The following is a 27901-nucleotide window of genomic DNA, read 5'->3' on the forward strand; positions in this document are numbered from 1 at the left end:
TAGTTCGATTGACTGGTTCACATGGAACTTTGAAATAAATGTGGGCGCGAACCAACGGAGTGTGCAGAACCACCTTCTCTCAGAATAGAAAGGGCCTGCAGTTCACTGACTCTCCTTATTGAAATAACTGCCACTGAGACTTGCTTTATGCATTGGTTCAAAGGGCGACCCCATAAGTCTGGTTAATACCACATTTAGGTCCCATCTGGGAGCAAAATTAGAAATGGGGGGGGATGAATCCTCTTCACCCCTTCCATGAAAGCTTTAATAACTGGGATCTTCTACCATGACACTTTCTGTTGGGACATGGTATAGGCTGAGAGTGCACCTAAGTGAACCTCAAGGAATTAAATACCAGAACCAAGTCTAGTAAGTGAGTCAGGTATAACAATATGAGTTGGAGCAGTCAATTGGATTGATGCCCTTGGAATTGCACCAGATGACCAAGCGTTTCCATTTATTGGAGTAGCAATGTCTGATGTTAGGTTTTCCTGCTTCCCTAAGTGTACCCATGCATCTCTGATGAAGTTGGAGATGCCCGAACTCTATGATCTCAGGAGCCAGGCCACTAAGTTGAGAGTTTGCGGGCATGGAAGAAGCGTTTCCCCCTTGTCCCAAGATGGCATGTTGTATGGGCAAGGTAGTTTCATTGGAGGAGAGAGAGAGACATCTCCATCACACGGGAGAACCAGGGCTGGTGTGCCCACATCGGGGCCACCAATATCATGGTGATTGGTTCCTGGTGCATCTTGTGCACTATCTTGTTGAGAAAGGGAGTCAGGGGAAAAGCGTAAACAAATTTCCCTGAGGGTACCTGGAGGCGAAATCTGGGCATTGAGAGTTCTCCAGAGTTGCAAACAAGTCGATCTCTGGGAAGCCCGATTCTGCAAAAACGTTGGAGAATAGGTCTGTGTGTAGTCGCCATTCGCACTCCAAGGGCAACGGGAAGTCTCTGCTGAGCACGTCTGCCAGAAGATTGAGTTTCCCTGGAACGTGCTGAGACAATAGAAACATCTTGTGTTTGAAAGCCCACTTCCAAATGTTCTGGGACAGTTTGGACAGCCCTGGAGAGCGAGTGGTCCCTTGTTTGTTCAGGTAGTACATGGCCGTGGTGCTGTCTGTGATGATCAGTGCTGTCTTTCCACGCAACTGTGTCTCCTTCAGGTGGTTTTCCATCCACCAAAAGGTGGAACCTGTGTAGTACAGACTTGTACCAAAAGGTGGGTTACCTAAGCAGATAAGTGTTGTGTAGTCTCACACAGTGTTACTACATCAATTCTTACCTAACACAAGGTTAAAATTATTCCATTGATGTTTTATCGAGCAGAAATCTGGGGACATAACTGCATCTTACAAGTAACTAAACCTGTAAGCTTCTGCCACAAAACTCTGGCAAGTATGCCTAAATCTCTACTAGTTAATTGTTTAGAATTGAATTTGGTATCGGCTCCATACAATCTGTGAGGATAAAGCTATTAACACAGATGTTGACTTTTCCCATCTATAAAACAGCAACAAATATAATTGAGAGCATGGACAGAACAGAATATTGTAGACATTGCCACTAGAACACAGATTGTGTCCCAGAAGTATGCTCCACCTTTAATTATATATAGGTTTTTTCTAACCATTTTCTGAGGCACGAATATTTGAAGTACAAGTTTAACATTGCAGAAACTAGGGAAGTTATGGGAGCTCGATCTGGAATTAGTAGAAACCTCTGCACCTGTAGATTGTGCTGCTTGGAACACCTTGAAACCGGCAAGCGCCTAATTACCAGCTCCAATGCTCTATCCTCTTTGTGTGAAAGACATTGGCTTGCTTATGGGTCAAATTAGTCTATATCAAGGTCCTCTGAACAGCTATGGTCAAAGTTAATGGAGGGCAAAGATTCTATAGTCATCTATACAATAACCAAATTTTGGATACAGTTCAAAGCGATAATAAATAGGGGTGCAAACTACACCAGGGCACTGAACAACTATTAACGTTAAAGGAATTCAAATTGGGGGAATGTAGTAACCTTAATCTGTCTACATTGGGATTTGATAAATTCTGTTGCATCATCTGTATTTTGTCTTTCCTTACCATTTAAAAAAAAATATATGTTTATGGAGTAACCTTTACTGAAAAAAAATGATTTATGCTTCCGATACTTGTGTACTATGTTTTATGATGTAAAGGAATAGTGTTAAAAATCATGTAAATCTGCTAAATAGCACTCCAAATAAATATAGTTGTGTTACAAGAGTGTTTAGGGCTGAACTAAGCTAAGATTATTAGTTGGGCAGCAAAAAGGCTAAATATATAATTGACTAATGTATTGGTTTCTAGTTGATGCCTTCGTTTGGATGGGCGCTAATTTTATGGGGGCCTATGCGCTCAAATTAAATCCTCAATTATTCTTCTAAATTCAAGGTGTGAAGGCAAGGGAAATGCAAACAACATTTTGTTGCTGCTTTAGACCGATCAAAATACTGGACACATTTTATGGAGCTAAAAGAAAATGAGCTTGTCAATACAGTTCTGCTCCTAGATAAATAAAATGGGTCTATAGAGATTGTGTTTTGACTGCTTTTACCTGGGCCTACTGTATATTCCATAACTGGGAACATAATAGTTGACTCCTAGTCCAACCAAGAACATGAACACATTTTGTAATACTCAGTCTAGCAAGTTGCGCCACACTGCATATTGCCATTGCTAGACAGACAAAAGCAATGCCTTCACATCCTAAACAGTCAACTCCTGTATATTGAAAAATTGTTGCACAAGACTAAACCTTTTCTATCACCCCACCAGATGTGCTGACCATGTGCATTTACAGATTTATTTCACACTGTATAATGCGAATGTACAGTTTAAACTAAAGGCTGGATTTACAAATCTAGAGTGCATTGAAAAAACACATTTAATAAAAGGTTACTAGATAAAATTGCACATGTTTCAAGTTAGGGATTTGGTTATGTGAACTTCTAAAAAAGCGGTGTATATATTGGCGAGCATAAACAAGCTTTTAAAACACATTATACTGGCACTTACCCGCCACTTCATGAAGGTCTGCAGGAGGACGCCATGTTGGCATGCCAGATTTTGCCTTCTCTTGCCGGTTTAATAGCTCCTGCTCAAAACGCTCATGCAAATCTTTGAGCTTGCTCGTTCCAACAACAGTGGAGTCACCCTATAAACACAAGGTTTATGGTAAGATTAATAAAACTGATCTAAACCAGGACCATCCACTTTTCATAATTTAAATACATATAATTATATTGTATGTTTAGCCATTTTCAAATGAATGCATGATGGAACTTGACCCAGCTAACTTCTCGGATTGCAGCGCTTTAGGAATGAACCAGCTCAAGATCTGGAGATACTTGGAAGTGTATGGGTTTTATTATTATCGGAGAGAATGTATAACTGAATTGATCTACAGACACTGCCCTCAAATGTCGATCTTCTGTCCGCTTGACAATCTAAATCATCTTCTATGCTTATCCTTCTTGGACTCTCGGTGGAGTTTGATACTGTTGATCACTCATCTCCTCGCTTTCCACTTTTGGTTTCTCTGGCCGCGTTCAATGGTTTCACTCTTATCGTTCACAACTGTCTTATTCTGCAACATGGGCTGGACACACTTCTCAGTTTGCTCTTCTCTATGGTGTTCCTCAAGTGGCTGTTCTTGGTCCCCTCCTCTTTTCACTCTACACTGTCCTGCTTTCTGCTGTTATTTCATCTTTCAACCTTTCATTTTACCTTAATGCAGACACCACACATTCTTTTTGGTCTAGTCTTTTGATGCTACTTTACATTCTATTGTTTCCAACTGTCTCTCTGTGGTTCAAAACTGGATGTCCTCTCTTTGTTTATCTAAATCCCTCGAACACTGAGGTCGTCTTATTCCCTTCTATTATTTCTCCTGCTCTTTTTTTTCCCCAACCTCTTCTCTCCCATTATCTTCTGCTCGTAACTTGGGTGTTATCTTTGACCCTTCTGTTTCGTTTTCCTTACATATTTTCTCTATTGCCTGTTCCTGTCGTTATGCTTTGCTCAACATCAGTCACGCTCGACCTCTCTCCTTTCATGCTAACAAGCTTCTTTTTGGCCTGGTTTTCTCAGTGACTATTGTGCATCTATTCCCCCGGCTCTTCCTGCCTCCCACCTTCTTACTCTTTCTACCTATAATTCTTGAATTTGGGTTCTTTTTTCTCTGTCTTCTCGTTTTTCAATTACACCTGCCTTGCTTTCCATCTCGCTTCTCCCTTTTGAATCAGTCTTCTTTATCACTTTCTCCTGAACGGTTTTAAATGTACTCATGGTCTTACACCCCCTTATCTATCTTCCTTGGTTTCTTTCTACTGCAACTCGTTCTCTTCGTTCCCAGAATTGTTTCTTCTTACGATACCTAAACCCCCAGGAGCATCCTCTCCTTTCCGGTCCTTCATCCTTGTGCCTAAACACTCCTTTCCTCTTTACGTGTGTTTTTCTTCCCAGTTTGTATTTTTCAGGCTAATCTTAAGGCTAATTTCTTATCTGCTCCCTCTACTAGCGAAGCTTTGTCTGTACCCTGCATTCTGTTTTAATTGGTTTGCTTTCTTAATTTTGATTGTACTGTTTGATCATTTTGTATTAGCGCTTTTGGTGAAGAGCGCTTTGTAAATTTAATAAAAGGGAAAAAAAATGAAATTATCAATTGGTGGGTGGAAGTGGTTTAGATTCAGAGTACATGAGGTGCCATCAATAATCTACCTTCTGGTTACAAAAGCGGGAGGACTTCACTACACAGTGAAGAAGAAATATAATCACGGAATTTGCCAGATATAGCATCCAAAACAACCATGCCAGAGCCATTGCCATGCATTGTTCACAATGTAACATGTTGATTGGGTCTTGAACTCTAAAGGAAAAAAGTAGTCTGGTCACTACTATTGTTATTCATTTCCTTTCAAACTGGGAGCATATGCATGCTATTTATAATTTCACATTTGGAGTCATGAGCATTGATGGTAATGTTGGCGTTGTTGCTTTAGGAATTTTAATTGGATTTCTTTGTGTGCTTGATATGATAGAACTCTTTAGCAGCTTGTCAGTGAATTTGTAAGGTTTTTATTACAGAAGATTGACTGTGCCTGTACTTGGCTTGTGATTTGATCACAATGTGGCCGCAAGGCACCCACCATGCCACTCATGGCCTTCGGGACGGCCAAATGCACAGTAAACACTGAAAATGCCCAATGAACACTGCACCAGGGCATGGCTTTTGGAAATATGCACAGTCACCTCAAAGCACTCACTAGGGAGACCAGGACAAAGTGATACAATATTCCAATCAGGTAACGCCTGCAGAAATGAACAGAGGAAACAACCAGACCGCTTCTTGTGCACACTTGATACCAATCCGTCCAGGTTTTTTTTGCACTACATTTACCATAAAGTCTTTCTTGGACAGAACTGCAAAAAACCTTTAGTCCACAGGTGGGGGCCGATAGAAAATATTTCTTTTAGCAACTTTCCCTCCATGCTTCTAGAGACTCCCCCAAACGTGTTGCCTTTGCACTTATTTGGCCATATTGTTGTTTGACCTTTTTCCTGCTTTGCCAGGAAATGCAATAAGATCACGCACTTGCCCAGAAAGGGTGGGCAGGGGGCGGGGGTGGGTGTGGGTGTGTGTGTCTGTCTCCCCAAAGGAGGGGATGGGACGGTCTGGTCCCAATCCACATCTGTAGTACCTTAAAGTCTGAGGGTGGGACATGAGTGAAACCCACAGTGGTCCCCAATTGGACCACTGCTGGCTGTTTGAATGGTGCAGATCCTTAACACTGGTCGGCTTGGATTTGCTTCCAGGTTGCATTTTGGATAAGAAAAGGACTCCTGCAGCCATATCTTCCGATCCGTGTATAGAAGAACAGTCGATTGAAGATCTGAAAGTAGACTCCGGAAGATGCCCAGCATCCCTTCTTGCTTCTGGCACAGTGAGGCCATGTTGGACTACCTGACCTGCGATGGCCATGTGCAGTGATTCTACACCTGGACTGGTGGTATCAACCTCCAACCACAAACACAACTGGAACAACCCCTGCCATCGCCTCTGTGCAGTGGCCGTTGCTGGAACTCGCATTCCCAAGTATAGTGAATTGTGCTGAAAAGGTCTGCATCAGTGCTTCCTGAATTTCTCCATCGTGAATGATTGCACTCAGCTCTTGGGCCCAACCAGAGGAATCATTTCACCCACAGCTCCTGGGCACCTCTCAATGGAACCAACAGTGGGAAATGCTAGGGGAATAAGTAATCGCAAAGCATTTGTCCCATCTGTACTCCTTAGAATAAACTTGGAGGTATTCTTCCATTACATTACGCTGCTTTAAGATCAAGTCTAAAGCAGTTGTACCTGAAAGATAGAAACACATTTTTACCTACCAGTAACTTTATTGCATATTCTCTGGAACATTCACCAACACAACAACTTCACCTACATTAGACACTTGAGGAGAAGCATTGTGACTGTTAGGCACGATTGTATGCAGTACCCTTTGGGTGCACTACAACAACCCTGACCTAGCAATAGGAACCCAACTTTTGGTTTAAGTCTGTACTACACAGGTTGGTAGCGTGTTAAGCAGCCGGGCTTATCTCAAGAGGGGGCAATGGGAGCTGTAGGGGAGTTGCACAGAGATTCACAGTGACAAGTATTCAAATAAACTTACATTAATAATTGTTTAATCAATAAACCTTGTGTGTATCAGTCAGTTAGAATAAGCCTTCTTCAGAAGGGGCAATAGAATAGTAATACAAATACACTTCAAAAATACACTCTAAAGATTTCTAAATCAGTAGATACCCTTTTGGGATGGACCAGAGACACTACCTACACCCTCAGGTGGCTTCAATAGTTAGGGTGCCGGGGCCATTAATATATCACTGTTGCATTTAGAATCAGTTTTAGGAATATGTCAAAGGAAAAAGATTAGAACAAAACAAGAGATGACACAGTCTGAAGCAGGTAAGTACTTTTGGTAATGCAAAGTTAGTAAACCCCTTCCTGGAAGGAAGAAACACCTAAGCAGAGGAGAGAAGAGTCATTCAGGGAGCCAGGGCAGCCAATGTTAAGTTAGCAAAAGGTAAGGTGAACTGAAGAAATTCTTGCAGGTAAGTAAAAGTCTTGCACAATGTTTCGAAGGTCTTGTTACAATAAGAAGAAATTCAAAGTAGGGCCACAAGCTGATTAGGCTTGTGAGGTAAAGAAGTGGTTGGCAACTCTACAGGGCCAACTGAGAGAAGTCTCCAATGAGGACAAGTAAGGTGGCACAACAAGAGGCAAGTTCTCTCAGACGTTACAGTACCTTAAGGTTGAAGAAAAGTGCAGCATATGACTTCTGTTCCTGTGCAGCTCTGCAGATCCTGGTGTTCCTGGGACTCAGTCATGGGACTCTTGCACCTCAATGGGACAGTCACCGCTCGCAACCGGCAATCTTCAAACAAGTGGCACTTCGGTGTTTCAGCTCCTCGCGTCAACCGCAAATAGCAACCCTGCGTTTCCTGGCTGTCGAGGCTTTCATTGCATCAAGGGTCCCACACTCTTATTTAGTATACTTTTATTAAGTATATTTGACTTAACATTGAAACATAATATAATAATGTAGTTTAAAAAATGTTTTATCAGCACATTGCAGAGCCGTAAGGCTGCGGCTGACCATGCCTCATTTTCGCCGTGCTGAAACGGAGGGGGACCGAGTTTGAGCAGTAATCCCCCCGGCATGAGGGGCAACCCAAGATGGCGGTCAGCAGAATGGAGTAACCCACCCTGCTCACCAGCGCCTGAACCGAGCGGGAACAGTGGAAGCCCAACGCAGAGCCGATCCTAATCTGCCGTCCTCAAGCGGCAAGCGCCGGGGCCTTCATGCACCCCCGATCCGGGACGCACCCACACTGGTGTAGCGTCCGGCCGCGAAGGGAGCGGGCTCCTTCCCCAGACGGTGGCCTGGGAATCCCCTCTGCCCCGGTGCGGGAGAGTTGAGGGGCTGAGACCGAAGGCCAGCAGCAGCAGCGGTGCAAAGCCCATTATGCAGGGCGGCAGCGCGAGAGTGCTCCTACCGCCCTCCTCGAACTCAGTCTCCTTACCGCCCACAGCCTGGGGGAGCACCAGCAACGGCCGTGTACGCAGCTCCGGCAATAGCAGTGTCCGCCTCCGAAACTAGCGAGCACTGCCTCTAGACAAGGCCCGCCAAACCCTCCAGCTACCTTCGGCGGCTCCGGAAAAAAAAAAAAAAAAGGCCTACCTTCCCGAACTCACAGACTTCCCTCCCACCGCTACCCGAAGGAAAGCAGCAGTCCCGTCGGAGGGAAAACGGCAAGCACCACCGTCTCCCCCCGCCCCCCGACAGACGTGAGGGTACCGACAGCAGCAGTGCGTGTGGGGCCTCCTTCCCCCTTCTCCGGCTCCACCAGTTCACCAGCCCCTGCAGCTACAGAGTCCGCGGGTGGCTCGGGGCCTCCGGCAGCCCGGCTGGTGCTGGGGGTGCGAGAGTCCACCCTGCAATAGGCCGCCACCAGCAACACCCAAAGTTCCGGGAAGAAGGTAGGGCGGCACCTGCCGCAACACATCGGTGCTCCCTGGCTCTGCAGCTCACCCCCCCACTCCGGTTCCCAGGTGAGTGGTGAGGTGGCCACCCAGACACGAACCCCTCTGGGAGGGTAACTTAAATGCAAACTGGACCGGGTCCCTCCTCCAACACTTAGTCCCGATACCCTGGGGGTCTTTCCCTGAGAGGCACTGCTCAGGCCCCACAGAGGCGACCCTCCTGCAGATGGCCCAAGGCCCTCTACCACCACCAACACCACCACCATTGCCACCGCCGGAACCCCAAGACACCGGGAGAACATAGCAGGCGACCACTTGGCCCACGCCACAGCAAATAACCCACACGGATCCGCCCGGGGAATAGAGGTCAAAAGGAGGCCCCAGGCGTACCATAACAACCCATCCCGGGTGGGGAGTGGACAAATCCCTGCTCAAGGCACAAGGGGCAATGTCCAGACATCCGAAATCATCCTAACAAACCGACATTGCAACCCTGCTATCCAACAACATGGGAGAGAAAACTAAGAAAGGGGAGCACGACGACACCCCGGGTCACACACCAGACTCCAACACTGAACTGCCAACATAAGCAGTGACTAAAGCCGACCTCCAAGAGCTCCTTTCTGCCATAACCAAAGAGTACCAAAAAGGGACAGAAGAGCTAAAGGGCAAAATCTCCTCCCTGGACAAGAGTGGGGGAAGTCGAGACTAGAACAGAAGAAATTGAAACCAGACTGTTCGAGCAAAATTTCGAGATCGGGGAGGGGGCTGAAAGACTCTCCGCGCTGGAGGCCAGGTGCGAAGCCCTCGCGAACAAACAAGAAGAAGCTGAAAACAGGTCCAGGCACAACATTATCAGCCTGAGGGGATATCCGAGCTCTGTCCCCGACGAAGAACTCAACACTTATGTCAATGCCCTAATTCGCTTCATTCGAACGCTCCCAGACGGAGCTCCTCTGGAACTGGACAGGGTCTACAGGGTTAGAGCCAGACAAAACGCAAATGTTATGCCGGATGTTCTAGCAAAAAATCACTTCTACAAAGTCAAGGAAGAAATTATGCAAGAAGCCAGAAACTCCGCCCGTTTTAGCTTCCGAGACGCCGAAATATCCCTGTATCAGGACCTAGCTGCGACCACCCTTGCAAAAAGAAAAGCCCTCAAGCCACTTGCCAAATGGCTGCGTGAGAGGAAAACAGCCTATCGCTGGGGCTTCCCCACTTCTCTAATCTTCAATAGGGAGGGCAGGTCCTGGACAATACCTTCCCCAAGAGACCCCGAGCGATTCATGAACCCGGGGAGCGAAGAGGGTCCCCTCCCTGCAGCCGCGGAGGCCCTGGGGAGATCCTGTGGATACCCCACCAAAGCCTGGAACAAGATGTCGGGGCGCCGCAGACCCCGAGGCCCTCCGGGCAAGCCAAAACGGGACAACAACCGTTGAGTGGGTGGCTCTGACTATTTGGGCCCCCTGAGCAGGGGGGCCCCCCCCTTGAACCTTCCCGGCCTGATAGCTCTCCGCCCGTCCATGAGGGGGTACCGAAGAGTCTCAAGTGTTCTCTATCAAACGGACGCTCTAACCTCAACCTGAATGTTTACTGGCCAACAGAAGAGGCAATGTTTGCCTCCAAGCAGTTACACCACACCGGTCCGGCCGTATGCCCCGTTGGTCGAAGGCTGGTCCGGAAACCTTGTTGTTTGGGGGGGGGGAGGGGGGAGAAGGGAGGGGGTGGTCGAGAAGGAGAGGAGAAGCTCACAATGAGGGAAGAACGGAGGAACTTGGCACCGGAAGACAAGGAACAAGAAATCTTCAAGGAAGACTACGAACCGACCTACTTAGAACTCAAAGGATGGCTTCACTAGACAAACCCTAACCATCACGACTTGGAACGTGCAGGGGCTTAATGCACCAAGAAAGCGGAAGTCAGTGAAGCACAAACTTGACCAACTAACCGCAGACATGTTCTTCAGCCAGGAAACCCATCTGATCGCGGAAGACGAAAAGCGACTACGGTTCCGACACTACCCGAAATGCTACTTCGCTTCCGCCACACAGAAAAAGAGAGGGGTCGCTATATTGTTGGGTGAAGACCTCCCACTAACACAGATCACCACCAAAAGAGATCCGGAGGGCAGATTCCTACGCCTGAAGGGCCTCCTAGTCGAACTACTGATCACTCTAGTGGCAATTTACGCACCAAACAAGAGCAAGACCAATTCCTCCATAGTCTCCTCCCAACTATCACGGCCTTCTCTGTAGGCCACTTGCTAATCAGTGGGGACTTCAACATTCCCCCAGATCCGAAGGTGGATAAATCGCTCCCAGCCCCGAGGGAAGACTCTGGCAAATCCCTGGCCCTGGCTGAATTCCTGCGGGAAACAGACCATCGACATATGGAGATTACGCAACCAGAGAGAAAGGGACTACAATTTCTTTTCGCATGCACATAGAGGCTACTCGCATATTGACCTCTTGTTAGCCAACAACTGGGACCCCTGAGTGGATAACATCCAAATGGGGCCTATCACAATCTCGGATCACGCGCCAGTCACGATGACGCTGCTTCTTCATGGAGTCCCGGAACCTAGCCAGAGGCAATGGAAGCTGCAAGATTACATCCTTACCGACATAGCGGCAAGCTCTGACCTCACGGAGGCGATTCAGAATTACTTCACTGAGAACACAACCCCAGACTCCTCAATGGCAACAGTATGGGACGCCATGAAACCAGTGATCCGAGGGGTGGCGATGGACTCAAGAGCTAGACTCAAGCGCCAAAACCTGCTGAAGCAACAAAAGCTTGAGGAAAGAATCTCAGAATTAGAAAATAAGCTCAAACACTGCAACACAAAAACAACGCACCATCAACTAAAAAGAGCTAAAAGAGTTGGAGGTCCACCTAGCAGACCGGGCCGCCAGAGGATTAACCTATACTAAACAGTACTACTACCTTAACAGTAATAAAGCGAACCAGCTCCTAGCACACAAACTGAAAAGGCTCCAAACCAGGAACCACATCCAAGCCTTGCTGGACAAAAACAGCTCCTTACGTCATTTGGACCTCGAAAAACTTGAGATAATGGTGCAGCACCACAAGGAAATCGAGGCAGGACCCCCGACGTTAACCCCAGCCATCACTCAATTTTTGGCCCCGATCCTAAAGACAAAGCCACCTCTGTCACTAGCTGACCTGGAGGCTCCGATCTCAGCGGAGGAAGTCAGCGAAACAATCCGTCACCTGAAAAACACAACGCCCGGGCCAGACGGGTTTTCCTCAAAATTTTACAAAAAATGTGCTCACCTGCTAGCACCACAACTGGCAAACATGTGCAACTCATTCCTCTCCACCGGCACCCCATCCATGAATGAGTCGATAACGGTACTGATACCTAAACCAGGGAAAGACCGTACACGCAATGCGCATCATACAGGCCCATTATGCTCCTAAACAACGATGTGAAAATATTCGCCAAAATCCTGGCAAATCGGCTAGCCCCCTCCCTCCCGGAGTTCATCCATCCAGACCAAGCAGGCTTCATACCGGGATGGGGCGCCCAAGACAACATCTGCAGAACCATCAACATCATTGATTCAGCGAACAGGTTGGGCTTAAAGCTAGCAGTCCTCTCCTTAGATGCGCATAAGGCATTCAATATGCTCGATTGGGGCTACGTGGAGAAAATCCTAAGGCACTTTGGCCCAAATTTCGTAAAATGGATCCTAGCTATCTACCAAAACCCTTCCACAAAACTGCGCCTCAACGGGGCCAGAGTAGGATAAACATAACCAGAGGCACGAGGCAAGGTTGTCCACTCACCCCACTGATTTTCGCCCCATCAATGGAGCCATTCGCGGACGGGATCCGCTGTAACCCAGCTATACATGGCCTCACGATCAAAAAAGAATCCTACAAAATCGCCCTATACGCGGACGATGTGCTCCTCACACTCACCCGGCCAGCAGAATCATTAAGAGCACTATGGCAAACACTAAGAATTCCGTGCAGCCTCAGGGTTCACAATAAACATCTCCAAATCAGTAGCACTGGGCATCAATATCCCAAGAAAATGCAAATCCAACCTCGAAGCAGAGTTCCGAGTCCCCTGGGCAAGAAGCAACATCAGCTATCTGGGAGTTCAGATACCCAACAAAACTGAGAAGCTGTATAAGAAATTTTCCAGCACTCTTCAGGGACCTGAAAAATGACATCCATCAATGGAAAAAACAAGAAATCCCCTGGTTCGGCTGTATTACGGCGATATAAATGAATCTAACTCCACAGCTCTATATTACGCTCAAGCTCTGCCGGTGACGATCCGGGAGAAATAACTAAGAAAGCTGCAAGGAGAGATCTTGAATCTGGTCTGGGAGGGAAAGAAGTCTTGCATCCCGAAACGCATCATGCTCCGAAGCACTGCCCTGGGTGGCCTAGGGGTCCCAGATGTTGCGAGGTACTGTCGCGCAGCCCAGCTAGCCCGGGCCTTCACCTGGAAGCTCCAAACCAACCGCCCTTGGTGGTTACAACTGGAGGAAGATTGGAGCAAGACCCCACTGGAATCTCTGCCTCACTCCAAAGAGCCCAAAAGGACCCAAGACCCTGGCCCCCTAACAGCAACAAGAAACATGGTCGCCAGCTGGAAAGTGGCAGCCCGCCGGTGGAATTGCAGAGGCGCAATGGGTCCCCTTACGCAAATCTGGGACAACCCTGACTTTTCCCCCGGAGTCTCACCAAACCAGTTCATGGAGTGGAGGGCCGGGGGCTTAGAAACCATATCAGATTTCTTTGAGAATGGCCTCCCCTTAAACTTCGAGGAGTGTAAAGCAAAATTCAAGATCCCGGAAACAAAGGTTTCGCTATACGCAACTGAGACATTGGCTGTCGAATCCACAGGTCAGAAAACAGGGTAGCAGTGAGCTCACAGCATTAGAACTTGCCCTCTTAGCAAACCCTCTGAGGGGGAAAATCTCTGCACTCTACAAAATTCTGGACAGAACAGACCCAGCTAAAAAAGAACCATACATGCTGAAATGGGAAGAAGACATCGGAAGACCGATTGAACCTGAGGAATGGCACCACATCTGGTCCCCCGCCCAGAAAAGCTCAAAATGCATAACGAACAAAGAAAGTGCATTTAAAGTTTGCTACAGGTGGTATATAACCCCCGCAATTCTAAACTAAACAAGTGTAACTCAACGATCCCCGCTCAATGCTGGAGGGGGTGCTCGGACCGAGGAACCTTGCTCCAGCTCTTCTGGTCTTGCCCGAAAGCCACCCTATTCTGGAAGAATATTCTGGAACAAATTAAAGGAATCACTGGACTCACCATCCCCTGGGACCTAGGTATTGTGCTGCTAGGGGCGACAGGAGATGGCCAATTCCCCCTAACAGGTTGTATGGCGGACCTCTACTCCCATCTTCTTACAGCCGCCAAAATCACTATCGCCAGACTCTGGAAAAATCTGGAGGGTCCGTCCACGCAGATGTGGTGGTCCAAATGCTGGGAAATTGTTGCAGCCGAGAAAATCACAGCCATCAGACTAGGCAAACCCAAATTTGATTGCATATGGGCCCCCTTTTTGGACTATGTGCAGCAATTCCCCGGAGTGGCGAGACAGCCCCCATCCCTACGCTGGATGAAAACTCAAGACTGAAATGAACTAAGCAGAAACCAGGCCAGAAACGTGACTGAGCTCCTCTACACTCCTGTGCCGCCATGAACCATCAATTCAGGCTCCTGAACCTTGAGGGGCCTGTGTCGAGGAATTCACCCTAAACCTAGCCATAGAGACGCACCAAACCCTTGAAACTATTCCTTTGTTGAAAACAGACAGTCTTCCACTCCTAATGTGTGCACAGCTCCTTGTCCCCCATTCCCCTTCCCCCCCCCTCTTCAGTTATGATTTAACAGTTTTATTTTTAAAGAGAACGCATTTTTCGCTAAGTCTTAGTTATATAAAGGACCGTTTTCTTCGATTAAATGTTTAACAAGTTTGCAAAGTATGTAACAATCAAAGAATCTGTATGACTTGTTATGCCAAAATAATAAAAAACAATGTTAAAAGTATAACTGTACTAATAAATATTAAATAGGTAGCAGGCTTTGTCTATGGTGAACATTCATCATAACTATTCTCCATTAGATGGCGCTATTGTATTGGAAATGTACATTTTGCTGTTATTTGTTATTGTTGTGTATGTACGTTAGCATGAGTGCACGTATGCGTGGGCGCCATTTTTAAAGTTCATTCTGAAAGCGTTTCCGTTGCGTTCGGGTCTCCGTTCAAGGATTTTGTGGATTTGTTTTTTTTTACTGGACTTTTTTTGGACCCAATGTTTTTTTTTTCTTCCGGATTCCATGGATATTATGGTTTTTTTTCCCGGTTCTATGCACTTTTCATGTTGGATTGTGTTTTTTTTTTTTCGGGACTTTTTGGATTTTCACCTTTTCTTCTGTGCTGGATTTAACTATTTTAGACTGCAGATTTGGATTTTTCTTGGATTTTTTTTGTGATTTTCCTATGGATTGCTTTTTGGACTTTGGTATTCATGGATTTGACTGGTTGGTGTATGTGGATATGCTTGTGTTTTGCCATATTGGATCGCTGATTCTACGAAAACGCAAGTACTTTTAACACTTTAAATTAAATGCTACAGATTCCAGGTAGTTTTCTTTATTATCTTTGTTAAATTCGTGTACTATTTTTTCAAGTTTATGCTCGTAGTCTCTGTATTTCTTCCTTTTTGTTTCCGCGTTTGCTAGTGAAATTGTTTGCGAGAGTCGAAATTCTTGATGCGTTTGTTCATTTTGTAACTCCTTTAAAAAATGCCATAAGTTTGGGTTTTTTGTATTGAAATTTTTATTTATTCGGCTAGGCCATCCTTCCAATGTATTGTTTGTTCTTGGTTACCCCTCGAATGTTGCTTGGTAGCAATTCCACAATTTTAAATTAAATTTGGGCCTGCGTCTTGTTACACTCCTTGTTAAATTGTCCTAGCCAAGTGTTCTCCATGTAATCTAACAAGTCTGAATTTTCCTCCTTATGATTTTTATAATATTCACTGTCAATTAAATGTTCCTAAAAGTTTATAACTTGATCCTTTCTAACAAATGCCAAGCCGAAAAGTTCTTTTTATGTTATATTGATAAGTACTGTCTTCTGTATATTTTGTGCTTAGTCCAAGTTTCTGTAGTTTCCTCCAAATGCTTTGAGTAAAATGAAAAAAAAAACACCTTTGTATCTTTGTATCTTTATATATTGCAGAAAATGCAATAATTTGTGCTATTTCGAAATCCATGATTATATTTGTGGGTTGTGAATCTGGTACAGTGTCTTTAATTTTGTTACACACGATTTTATAAGTTTCTTCGCTTTTCTTTGGCATCAAAACATAAACAAGCGGTATAAGTCTGTTATTTATTGTTGAACGGTAAACAATTGCTGAAATGGTTGGGGGCATACTTTGAATGTGGCGTCACTTTGCCATTGTTAACTTTAACTCAGATGCTGGAAGTTTGTAGCAGTTGAAAATATGAGTATTTTTTCATTGTTTATTTCTATGGTTGCCTGGTGGAAATTGTCTCCTTTTGTGGTTAATTTAAACACTTTTGGTATTGTTACATCATTGTATATCATCGGTGCTACTGGCAGATTTTCTTTTTGTTGTTTTTTTCGGTTTACCATACGCTGCATTAGTTTTTCACCAGGCATTTGTGCCGATATGTGTAACGGTAACTTGTCACATACTGTTGCTATTACTGAACCACTTGCTTGACTTTGGTTTTCTACTGCCTTTCGTTTGAGCCTGTGAAGTGTTTAATTATAACAGTTGTTTTATCCGGGAGATGGTTGTGCTCGCCTTTTATTTTTATATTAGAAGCCTGTTATTGCTCGTGCGCTACATTTTGTTTTGCCATATTCAGTGCACTTCCAATATGTTCGTTCTTTTTCTGCTTCTTTATAGTAAATATATCCATTGTAAACCATCTGTTTTCCTCCCTTTTGTGAAGCTATATACTCCACCTTGTCTGTCATTTTTAAGTCTAAAAGAGAAAGAAAAAAAACGTACTATTCCGGTAACACATTTATTTATAGTAAGATATTTCGATATCTATTTACATGTTTATGTTATTATTACCTGTTTTAGCCTGAAGTAACTGTATTCAATTCACTGTAGTCCGCTCTGACGTTTGGTTCTGTCAGGTAATGACGGCTTCTCACAACCGTCATATGTTCCTCTGTATTTAGGCAAGGTTCTTTACTCGTGGTTGTCACCCATTTGCTTAGCCCTTTCTACCCTTCATTCTGTGGGGTTCTCGTTAGTCATAATGTATTTCATTTACAAAAAAACAAATGGGTATGTGTTGCAGAGGGGGAGGGTGACTGTGGGGTGTCGGGTGAGTGGGGTTTGGTGGGGAACCCCCCCATTTAAACGGTACTATAGATGACACTTTACATTGGTATATTAGCATTGTTGGTCGACTTTTTTTTGACATTTCTTTCGAATAATTTACTTTTTGTGTTGTGTATATATTTTCAATTTATTTGTTTGACATTTTTTTACGACATTTTTGTATTTCGGCATTATTTTTTCGATATTATGACTATAAACCTTCCCTCAGTGGGGTGTTTGCGATGACTTGCGGTCTGATAACGGCACCCATTTCTTTATTGAACTCTTCAAAGAGATAACCGCATTATTTGGCATAAAGCATCGCATGTGCACAATTTTCCACCCCCAGGCTAATGGGGTTGTGGAAGGGATAAACGGACTGCTAAAGGGCAAACTCTGAAAGTTGTGCACAACGCTTAAAAATAATTGGTATGGTTTGCCCCCAGCGTTGTTCAGTATATACATGCAGCCCTGCAAAGATCATCATTTATCGCCTCATGAGGTGGCAACAGGACGGCAAAAAGCTTCAGATGCTCACAGGGCTGCGTCCGTTCTGGGGGATGAATTCAGTGAATATATATCTGGCTTAACAATCTCTTAACAGATAGCATCACCGCGATCTGAAGACACAACCAGCACTGCATCTACCTTAGTGACGTCACCACCAATACAGCTGCTTCCGGGGGACCAAGTGTACGTTCAGAATTTTGTACGCAGATGAGTGAGCCTAGATACAATGGTGATTTCACCGTTTGTCTACACAATTCCTGTTGCAGTAAAGGTTAAGGAGCTGCGGTATTGGATACACCTTTCGGATGTCCATAAAGCCCACAATACAGCACCCCCTGCACAAGAAATAGAGCTGTGCATACTGTGAAAACATGATATGTACAAACAACAAATATTAGGTGTGCACATGTATATAGCTAGTTGTAAGAAAGAAGTGTTGCATAAGGGTTTATAAAATGTTTGTTCTGCATTATTCATATTGTGTTTAGGATAACTGTATATTTAGCTTATCCATGTTTGCATTAGGCATATATTTAGGATATAGTTTTATGTGGGGAAGTCCTATAAGGGGGGGGGGGGGGGCAAGGAAATGTCAATATTTCATCAGTGAATACCATTATTCCTGCATCACTGAAAGTAAATTTGTCAGTATCAAATGGTACAGGGATAAATACACTGCTGGTACTAATGCGAGTGAAGCGCAAAAAGAGATAACATTTTACAAAACTTGCCATGACATTATTCCCAAATATATTTCATTACATTTGCAAATACATGAACAGTTAAATATTTTAAAAGGCAAGCGAAAGACTTCTGACTAGTATAGCAGACTAGGGTTGAATGTAATGGAGAATGTGCGTCACCCTGAGCAGTAATAGCTGGTACGCAGACATTAGCTTGGTGGGGAAAATTTGGGTTGATGCGAGTGGTTACATCTGTTCCTTGATATCACATGCGTTGCCCCCCCCCCCCCCCCCCCCCCCCCAAGGTATTCATGCCACAAGAGGTTCCACTCTTGGAGGCCCAATGTCTGGTCCAGCTTACATTGTGCAGACTGCAAAATACTTTCCAGGCACATAGCATACAACTCACCCTGACTGACAACGTGCCTGGAATTCCAAAAGCCCTCAGTATTTACAAAGGCCACACATGAAGCTGGAAGGTGTAACATGTGTGGCAAACAGATGGCAAGAGACTACAAAGAGTTGCATGGCAGGAGGCCTTGTAGGATTCGAAGTAGTAGGGCAGAGGGTGAATTCAGTAAGTAGACACTACTAAGAGGAGCATGTGGCAAAGCTCACGTGGATTGAGCCAATGGCAAAACCAGTGATCGTGCAAAAGCAAGAAGAATATGAACTGTGCTTTTAAAACAAAGAATGAGTCTTTGTAGGAGCCAACAGCAAATGCAACAAGACATACATTGCAGACCTCAAAAAAGGGACAGCTGCAGTAATGGACAATTATTGGATTTGCAGCCAGCAGGGGTGTCTGCCCCTTCCAACACCATGGATGGGCACTTGCTCGCTGGCCCGATTGCATTCCGCTCTCCTTGTGGTCCTTGAAGAGCACTTGATAGTGGGACTGGGCGGGCTGTCAGTACCTGTGGTCAAGGTCCCTACCACAGTTCTGCCGCAGTGACCTGTATTTGGTATTCTACCAGAGAAAGAAAAGTTGCAGAGAAGGAAAAGATACAATTATCTGTCTCAAGGCTTATCACAGCTGCTCAAAGAAATACCAGACCATTACAGACTATAGCAAGGAAGATACTTTTTGTATCACTGCTACTGCCAGGAGTTCAAACAGCTGCTTGTGTCAAGTGGCTATAAATTGTCCACTGGGAGCCGATACAGTTGGCAAATGACACTGAGCAGGGACTCACTGCCATAAAGATGAAGATGCAGGAGAACCGGCTGATGATGTTACAGAATCGTTATGTTTTGGACTTGCTTACCGCTATGGAAGGTGGCGTTTGCAAAAAGACCAGGGACTTGTGATGTACGTACCCACCCCCAAAACGATTCTGACAACAGGTCCCTTACACACAGAGGCCCTGCACACCCTCCATCACCACCCACATGCACACAGAGGCTGGTATCCAGAGAAGTGATAGGTTTAATGACCTGTTCTCGTCTGCACCATCGTGGATGGGAGTGATGGTGAAGATACTGGTACCAGTGGTGTTGGTGATATTCAGCACATGCCAAAAGGTGCTTCGATGATGTGCCAAGGCAATGCCTAGCAGTGCCATGATGGTGTAGAGGAGCAGGTGGACACCTTCTCCCTGGTCTCCGCCCCCTTAGCACCATCCCATTGGAGTGACAAAGCCACAAGTAGGAACCCGTGCATGAATCCTTGCAATATTCCTGTACCACGTCGGGTATATGAGCGACGATATGCACTCAGGCAACCATTTAGAGTGTACCCACAAGCTGACATAATGGAGGAATGTAACCAAGAAGGATGCCATTTGCAGAACTGTCGAAATGCAGCCATGAACAGAACGGTTGTACGCTAAAACAAAGTTACGATAGCAAAAGAATGATACAGTAATCATGAAGAATGAAGTGACTCCCTGGTCAATAACTGTAAATACGATGTAATGCAAGGTAGAAAGAACATATAGAAGCTTGCTTATAAAAAGGCATATATTCAAACGTTTAGGATGACCATTCTAAGAAAATCGACAAGGGCTTATGTCAATCAACCCAACTAGCTCAAAATACGAGCCCAGGATCATAGAGAAAAGACTGACTAGGCTGTTTTTCCCTTGTAAAATAAAGGAGTACATTGGCCTGGGACCAATGATGCCATTTCGAGAGATGAAGGCAAGGTACGAAGGGAGTCCAACAAGCAGATCATGCGCGAAGGACATATTACTCAAGATTAGGAATTATAAAATTGTATTAAAAGTGTTTAAAGTTTATATGGGATAGAGTGAACAAGTCTCTAAAGGCCAAAAGGAGCACCTGCACCCAGTGTAATTGAATCAAATGGTGCTAATTACGCTGTCAAAATGGACAAATTCATAGACTCAATATGAGATGAAGAGCTTGCAAACAAGGGCTATTCTTTAGGCTTGAAATTCAGATAACAGTGTGCCTACACTCCCTTAAATGTTCTGAGGCGGTGCAGACTGAACAGAGGACACCTGCATGAGGGCTACCAATGAGAGAGGGTAGACTAATTGGGAAAACAAGGGGCGAGCTGAATCTCAAATCACCTGGGTTTCAGTTTCTATGTACGTGCTGCTAGCGAGCCAAATGTCCAAGGTTGGATTTGGGTTGCCAAAAACGCCTGCCATGCACTTTTACATACAATGTTGCAAAGTATTATTCTGCTGTCATTATCTGTTGTAATCAGTATTATACATTTGTACATGTAGCTGAGGGCATGCTCTACAGACAAGGGACCGCCAATGACAGACTAATTCTCATGCATTCTATATGTAGGCATGTACCCCTAATCCAATCCCACCCTTCAATAGGTTTTTTGTGATATGCCACACAGGATGTCGTCATAGATGACATCTAGAATTATACAACCTAAGTACAATCAAGTGCGATCCGGCATGAATCAATTTGATCATTGAGATGAACAGTATTTTACCATCTTCTTGGAGTCTGTCCGGTTATTTGGTCTGTGAAATTATATTGGAAATTCCATCTAGCATAAAGACACTTCAAGGTGGTAGAGCACAATGGTTTCTATTGGAGCAGACAGCACACCTCGCAGTACAAAAGACAGCCAGGTACAAATTGATGACCCTAACAACCCTGCAGGGTTAGGTTGGAGCAGCGCCTTCACCCCCCAGGCACCAACACAGTTCCCCCACCAGACCCCAAAAATTAGGACAAGCACTAGGTGGATCCTGCAGGAGATGGGGGTGCATTTATATGGCCTGTAAGCCAGAACAGTATGTACAAGCAGGAGAGAGTTTGAGATCAGTACGTAAACCATGGGTACCAAAGAAATGAACGCGGCCGTATGAGGAAGCTAAAAGATTGCAATGAGAAAGATTACAGGAAGAAGAGCTGAAGGTTAATAGGGGAGTTAGTTAATTTGGATTTAACGAAAGGGGGAGATTTTTGGGGAGCAGAGACTATCGTCCCAGCCTACAAGAGATTTCACCCAAGGAGGAGGAAACACGAGTATGATGTAGGGATTCAGGTAGCCAAAGGGGTGGGCCTACGGCCACCATAGCATACGTGCTGTATTTTGTGCTGGGAGCGAGACACTGTCTTAGAAAATAGCAGCCATGTTAAAATTAAGGGCTAGCGCCGCACTATAGCTAGGGCAGCCACTCTGTGCCCGGAATTAGATTGTAATGAAGGCAAAACCCACAGAGACTCAAATCTTTCATTGTCTCATACTGTTAGAATTTGTATCTTAGAAGGAATGCGCGCTGCAGCGCCATGAGTGGAATGAGAGCTCATCGCGAAAAGGTATTCCACAAGTAGGAGCGCATGAGCGTCCGAAACTTGACCAGTCCAAACCCAAAGTTATAGTGGCCAGATGCCCCATCCCAAGACCTCAGCATTCCAGTGTGTCTTTCAATCCCAGAGAACTGACCATAACTTAGTGTCCAATCCATCAGAAAGATCAAAGTAGAACAAGTTCACCCTACCTGAGGTCCCTGTGATTTGTGCTGCAAGGTGCCAGGGAGTGAAATAAATGTAAGCCTGGGGTGGGAAGAACTGGAATGGCGCAGATGCATCTGGGATCGAGCAGGGGTTTAGAGTTAGTGTGACCTCGAAAGTAGCCTCTGCGCCCATGTCTGCGGTACCAGGTGCATATTGGGCCATAGGTAGGAGATGTGCTGAGTTGTTTATAAATGCCAATTAGGCAGCTGGCACTTGACGTACGAAGCAGGATCCCACGTGGAAGGAAGACAGGCAAAGCTGGGACCAATGGCCCGGCATCCCCTATGGAGCATGCCACCTATGTTTAGGGTCGCACCAACCAGCTCTGTGGAATTGTAACCTATGTGATGTATGCCAGCTGTAACGGTTTTTGCCTTAATAACCTGATGCTTGTGCTAACTTTGCCAGAGGATGCCAGAAAGCCCAGGAAGCCAACAAAGCCCCTGGGAGACACACAAGCAACCTGAGAGAGAGATGGCCCAGAGGCTACAGGTAGGAGAGTGGATGAGCGCAATGTTGTGAAAACCCAGAGGGAGCAGTTGGCAAGGCATGAGAAACCAAAGAGGCAGAATAATTACACAAAGGGGTTGTGGGACCCATGGTGGGAAGATCAGCACTGAACAGTGAGAAAAACAAACTTTGCATATTTACACAGCATCCACAGACCTTGGCAGGAGAGAAAAACAAGACTGGTCTATAAGAGAACTGAGATCATACAAGTGAAGTGGGTCCGAGACTCATACTGGGGAAATAACCCCCCCTTCCCCGCAACCAAAGAAGAGGAATATAAACTTCACACATGCAACAGATTCACAGACCTTGGCAGGAGAGTGAACCAATGCTGTGGCTTGAAGAAAGTGCTGGGAAGCTAACCAAGTGAAGGGGGTCTAGAACCCATACGGGGGACAAATCCCACAAACCATAATACCAACGAATACGACGCTTGCATATTCAAGGAACACTCAGAAGACCTACCTTAGCAGGAGAGTAAACCAACACTGTGGGTGAATGACAGTTGTGTAGCCTACTTGGCTGGAGATTAGACCAAGGAGGGGGTTTGATTTGATTTTATTTATAAAGCGCAAAAAACCAGGCCCAGGGGCAACCGGGCACATACTCTTGAACATGTTGCAAAAAGCAGTAGTTCCAGTGAGTTACAAAAATATACAGCATATATACATGTACCGAAGGGTACCATTAACAGCGTATAATACAGGGACAGAGCAGAGAAAATGTATATTCAGTCCTGTACCCCACATGGAGTCTGGACTGTGTCAAGGTCTCATGAGTCGTGGGAGAGCAGCCATGCTTTAGCATTGTTCTGGAGTGGAATGATGGTTCAATTCTGATAGGTGCGAGCAAGGTGTTCCAGAGTTTGGAGGCCAGGACGGGGAAGCTCACCCCACCAGCATTTTGGAGTTTGCATCTAGGCACGATGAGGGTGTGAGTTTGGGCTGCTCTGGTAGGTCCCGTGGAGGTGTGGCGTGAGAAACGAGCGGACAGGTAAGGTTGGGTGTTGTTGCTCAGACATTTGTGAGTCAAAGCTAGGGTTTTCAGGGCAATTCTCTGTTTTACCGGGAGCCAGCGTAAGTCCGACCTGATGGAGGAGATATGAGAGCGTCTCGGGATGTTTAAGGCTGCCCTTAAGGCATTATTTTGTACAGTTTGCAATTTATTAAGGTTAGACTGACTGGTCCCTAGGTAGAGAGCACTACAGTAGTCGATTTTGGCCATAACAAGAGTTCTGGCGAGTGTGATACAGTTGGTGGAATTTAGGAAGGGTCTACAGGCAGTGATAAGTTTGCAGGTATAGGCCGAAGCTGACCTAACTGCATTTATTTGTCTGTTCAGAGAAAGCGAGGAGTCAAGATAGACCCTTGGGTCTTAGTATCTTTGGAGACTTTAATGTCATTGCAGTCAATAATGAAGGACTTGTAGGTTTGGTCTAGTTTGTTGAGCCGATGATTTGATCCTAAAAGAGCTCAGTCTTATTGTTAAGGCAAAGTTTGTGCTGTGCCATCCAGGCCTGGATGACCGAGTAAACACTGTTAAGAGCTTTGGTGTCAGCTATGTAGTCTCCTGTGATAGGGATGAGTATCTGGGTGTCGTCCGCGTAGTTAGTGTAGGAGACACCCAGATAGTCAAGCACATCGAAGAGGGGCTTGGTGAATACGTTATACAATGTAGGAGATACACACGAGCCTTGAGGAACGCCACAGTGAATAGGGGAGGGATCCGCTGATGCCAGCGGTGAGAGGACCATCATGGATCTATTGCTCAGGAATGAGTGGATCCAGGCATTGGCAGAGTCGGAGAAGTGGGCTACGGATTTGAGATGCTGGCAGAGTATTTGGTGGTTGACCAAATCAAAAGCCGCGGAGAGATCGAGGAGAAGGAGAAGAGCTAGCTTCCCATTGTCCTTCAGTGACTCAATCTTAGTTTTCAAGTCGATCAGAGCCGACTCCGTGCCATGTTTAGGGCGGAACCCTGATTGTCTTAAGCCCAGGAGATTGTTTAGTTTGAGGTAATCCTGAATCTGCAGGTAGGCTGCGCGGTCCAGGATCTTGAGCAGGAATGGGACTGTAGTGATAGGTCTGTAGTTAGTTGAGATATTAGGGTCAAGGGAGGGTTTTTTGAGGAGTGGGATAACCCATGCATCCTTTAGGTTGTCGGGGACAATACCCGTCTTGAAAGAAGCATTTATGAATGCTGTGATGAACGGGGCTAGCTCATGAGATGCTTCCTTGATAATAGGTGCTGGGCAGGGGTCGCCTTGGCAATTGGAAGGTTTTGAATGGTTTATGTTTTCTACTCCGAGAGTAGTGAGTGGGAAGAAGGAGAAAGGTTTATGCGGATAGGTTAAATGTGTATTAAGTGTAGGTGTGGTCGGTGGTTGGTCAAGCTGTAGGGATTTCTGTTTGTCCCTGATTTTAGATTGGAGGGTAGCAATTCTACCCAGGGGTGCTGACTGAATATTCGTGCACCAAGTGCTGTCTTTGGAGCAAGAGTCAGGGGGGGGGGGGGGGGCTGCAGGTGTCTCAAGTTCCTTAAGGATATTAAAGAGTTCCTTAGTATTGGACTGGGCTGACATAATGCGGTTATTATAAGAATCTTTTTTTGCCTGGAGTACAGCTTCTTTATAGTTAAGGGTGGCTATCAGAAGACTGTCCTTGTGGGCGTCGGAGTGGTGACTTCTCCAGCGTGACTCTGCTGTGCGTTTCTCTTTGCGTAACACTCTAAGCTGGGGAGTAAACCACGAGTTAAGGTGTGCTCGTTGTTTGGGTTTCCTCAGTTTGAGCGGGGCGATAGAGTTGATGGCTGCAAGCAGTGACTGGTTATACATGTCGGCTAGGTTGGTGGGGTCTGAGCAAGTGTCAGGATCATTATTTAGTGTGGGAAGGATAAGGGGGAGTAGTTTTTCTGTCGTAATGTTTTTTTTATTTCTAGCGAGGGTGGCTGGGGCGACGAAAGGCCTGGGTGGTGGGGCTGCTTCGATGCTGAAAGTGATGACATGGTGGTCAGACCACAAGCAAGGGGTGTTGGAGATTACGCTAATATTGCAATTGGTGTCACTAAGCCAGTCAAGGGACCGCCCTTTAATGTGGGTGGGTTCCTGTATGTGGTGAGTGAAATCTAAATCTGTTAAGGTATTAGCTAGTTCGAGGGCCGCAGGATCATTAGGGTCTTGGTGTCCTAGATTGAGGTCGCCAAGAATTATGGTTTGGGAGTTGGATTTAGCATTGTTGAGTACTAACGTAGAGATATCATCCACAAAGGATGTGGGTGGACCAGGGGGGTCTGTATATTAGGTGGATGGTAGCCGTTTGGTTAGCTGAGAGTCCGAGCTTGACAGAGTAACTTTGCAGTTTCCACCTTAGTGCTTGGGATGGTTCTAAGCCCTAATGAGTTTCTAGCGATGAAAGCAATTCCTCCACCTCTCGAGGTGCGATCACATCTGATGAAGGAGTAATCAGTAGGGATGGCCAATGAGAGTGCCGGGCCGGAAGCCGCGTGCAGCCAGGTCTCGGAGATGGCGATGAAGTCGAGTTCCTGAGTTTTGATAAGATCAACAATGTCCAGAGCGTGCGCAGCTAGGGATCTTGCGTTAATCAGGGCAGCTTTAATTAAACCAACGTTGCTTGATGAAGCTGATGGTTTGAGGGTGATGGGGCGTGGGTGAGGTGGCCATTTGTGGAGGCGGGCTGTGCGTATGAGTTTTGAGGTATGGGCTCAGGTACATGGGGTGTCCCTTCTTACCCATAAGTCTAGATCCTAATCTTAGGTTTCTAAGAGTGATAGGACATGGTTGGTTGGGTGAGGGTTTTTTGGCGAAATGGTCGAGCCATAGGGCCGGATCGTTGAGGTAGATGTTGTGGTATTGAGGTGCAGTACTTTGGTAGGTATCAGGAGATCTGTGAGAGGTGGCCATGGATGAGGTGTGCAAGGAGCTAGGTGCACCTAAGTTGGTAGGTGTGACGACCTGGTAATTGACCACACAGAGTAGTACTTGTAATGAGGAGAGCAGTGACCTTACGAGGACCAGCGTGGTAGCATGTTACCGAGATTAGAGAGGAAGGGCCGCCGGGTCTGTGAGGCAGTTATAGGTAAGCGTTACAGGCACTATTTGGCTAGGCAGTGCGTGCTCTGTACGAGCAATGCAGGCTAATGAGTTTAAGACCGGTTAAGTCTACTTATTCAGAGTTAAGCAATGGGGGTGCATCAGATTAGGGTACACAGGCAAAGCAAATACCAAAGCTTGCATATACATTAGCATGTTAGGCAGGGAACAATGCAGAATGCAAGAAGCGTGATCTAATTGTAACGGTGCAACAATTCAGGCAGAGAAGACATTCTAGTGTTGGCAGCAAGTATTGGCAGATCAGGTAAAGGTCAAGTTGAAAGGCACAGCAGAGTAAGGCAGGTAACCTGGAGTTAGCTTAGATCATGTGGACATGTCTTATGCGGAGCGGTGCAACATATGTAGGCATAGATCAAGGTGTGGCGCAGCAAATTAGGGAATACACAATGAGCGTATCAGGCAGGCAAAGTAGCATATATCATGGAGCTAACAAGTGGGTCCACGTTGCGGTTCTGAGCAAGAGCTCAATCATTTCAAAAGCGAGCATGGGGTTGGCAGCATAGTAATTTCAAGGCAAGCACAGGCGAACAAAGCCGCAAATGAAAGCGGTGCCGTGGTCATGCAATGGGAAGGTATGGGCTGGGCGGCAATGAGAACAGACCTAGGCAATGCAAGCAAATAAGGCACTGAAATGGTGCGATCACTTGGTGGTAAGCAACCGCGAAGAGGTAGCGACTAGGGCCTCAAATATGCAGTCGGCTCAGTTGATTAAAGTCAGGATGCACGTAATAGATGTGCAGACTTAGTACAGAGGTGTGCATGGAGCATGTTACTACGTTGCTACAGCTCGTCAAGTGGCGTATGTGATTATATTAGCATAGTAAAGGCATTATCACCATGAGGATAGATATGTCAGCTAGTTCAACAGGCAAGATAAATGCTTGTAGGGCAGTAGGCACAGAGCGGACAATTTATATAGCTTTACTAGGTAGCAAGCTCGTGGGAATAAGCATAGCATTCGGAAGTGCTGAAATAGTTGATAACGGTACTAGTCTTACTTTCAGGATGATGAGAGCGCTAGTCCATAGGTTCACGAGGAGGAGAGTCAGCTGTGTAACCACAAGCAGGTATTAGTGCGAGGTGAAAAAGTGTCCAGGCGAACGGCGAGTAAGGCTGAGGACAGGAGTCAGCCTTGTTTCACTGGGCCTT

General features: G+C 45.8%; 1 protein-coding gene across 2 annotated transcripts in view; it reads right to left on the reverse strand.

The window, feature by feature from the left end:
* The window catches only part of DROSHA (drosha ribonuclease III), a 1388683-nt gene that overhangs the window by 1062497 nt on the left and 298285 nt on the right, over positions 1 to 27901 (reverse strand). For both annotated transcript variants that reach the window (XM_069613610.1, XM_069613611.1), the window contains exon 5: positions 3043 to 3181. In XM_069613610.1, the coding sequence (XP_069469711.1) occupies positions 3043 to 3181 (139 nt within the window). The remainder of the gene's footprint in view (positions 1 to 3042; positions 3182 to 27901) is intronic.

This window comes from Ambystoma mexicanum, chromosome 5p (genome assembly GCF_040938575.1).
Source record: "Ambystoma mexicanum isolate Mex_15411 chromosome 5p, UKY_AmexF1_1, whole genome shotgun sequence".
Lineage (NCBI taxonomy): Eukaryota > Metazoa > Chordata > Amphibia > Caudata > Ambystomatidae > Ambystoma > Ambystoma mexicanum.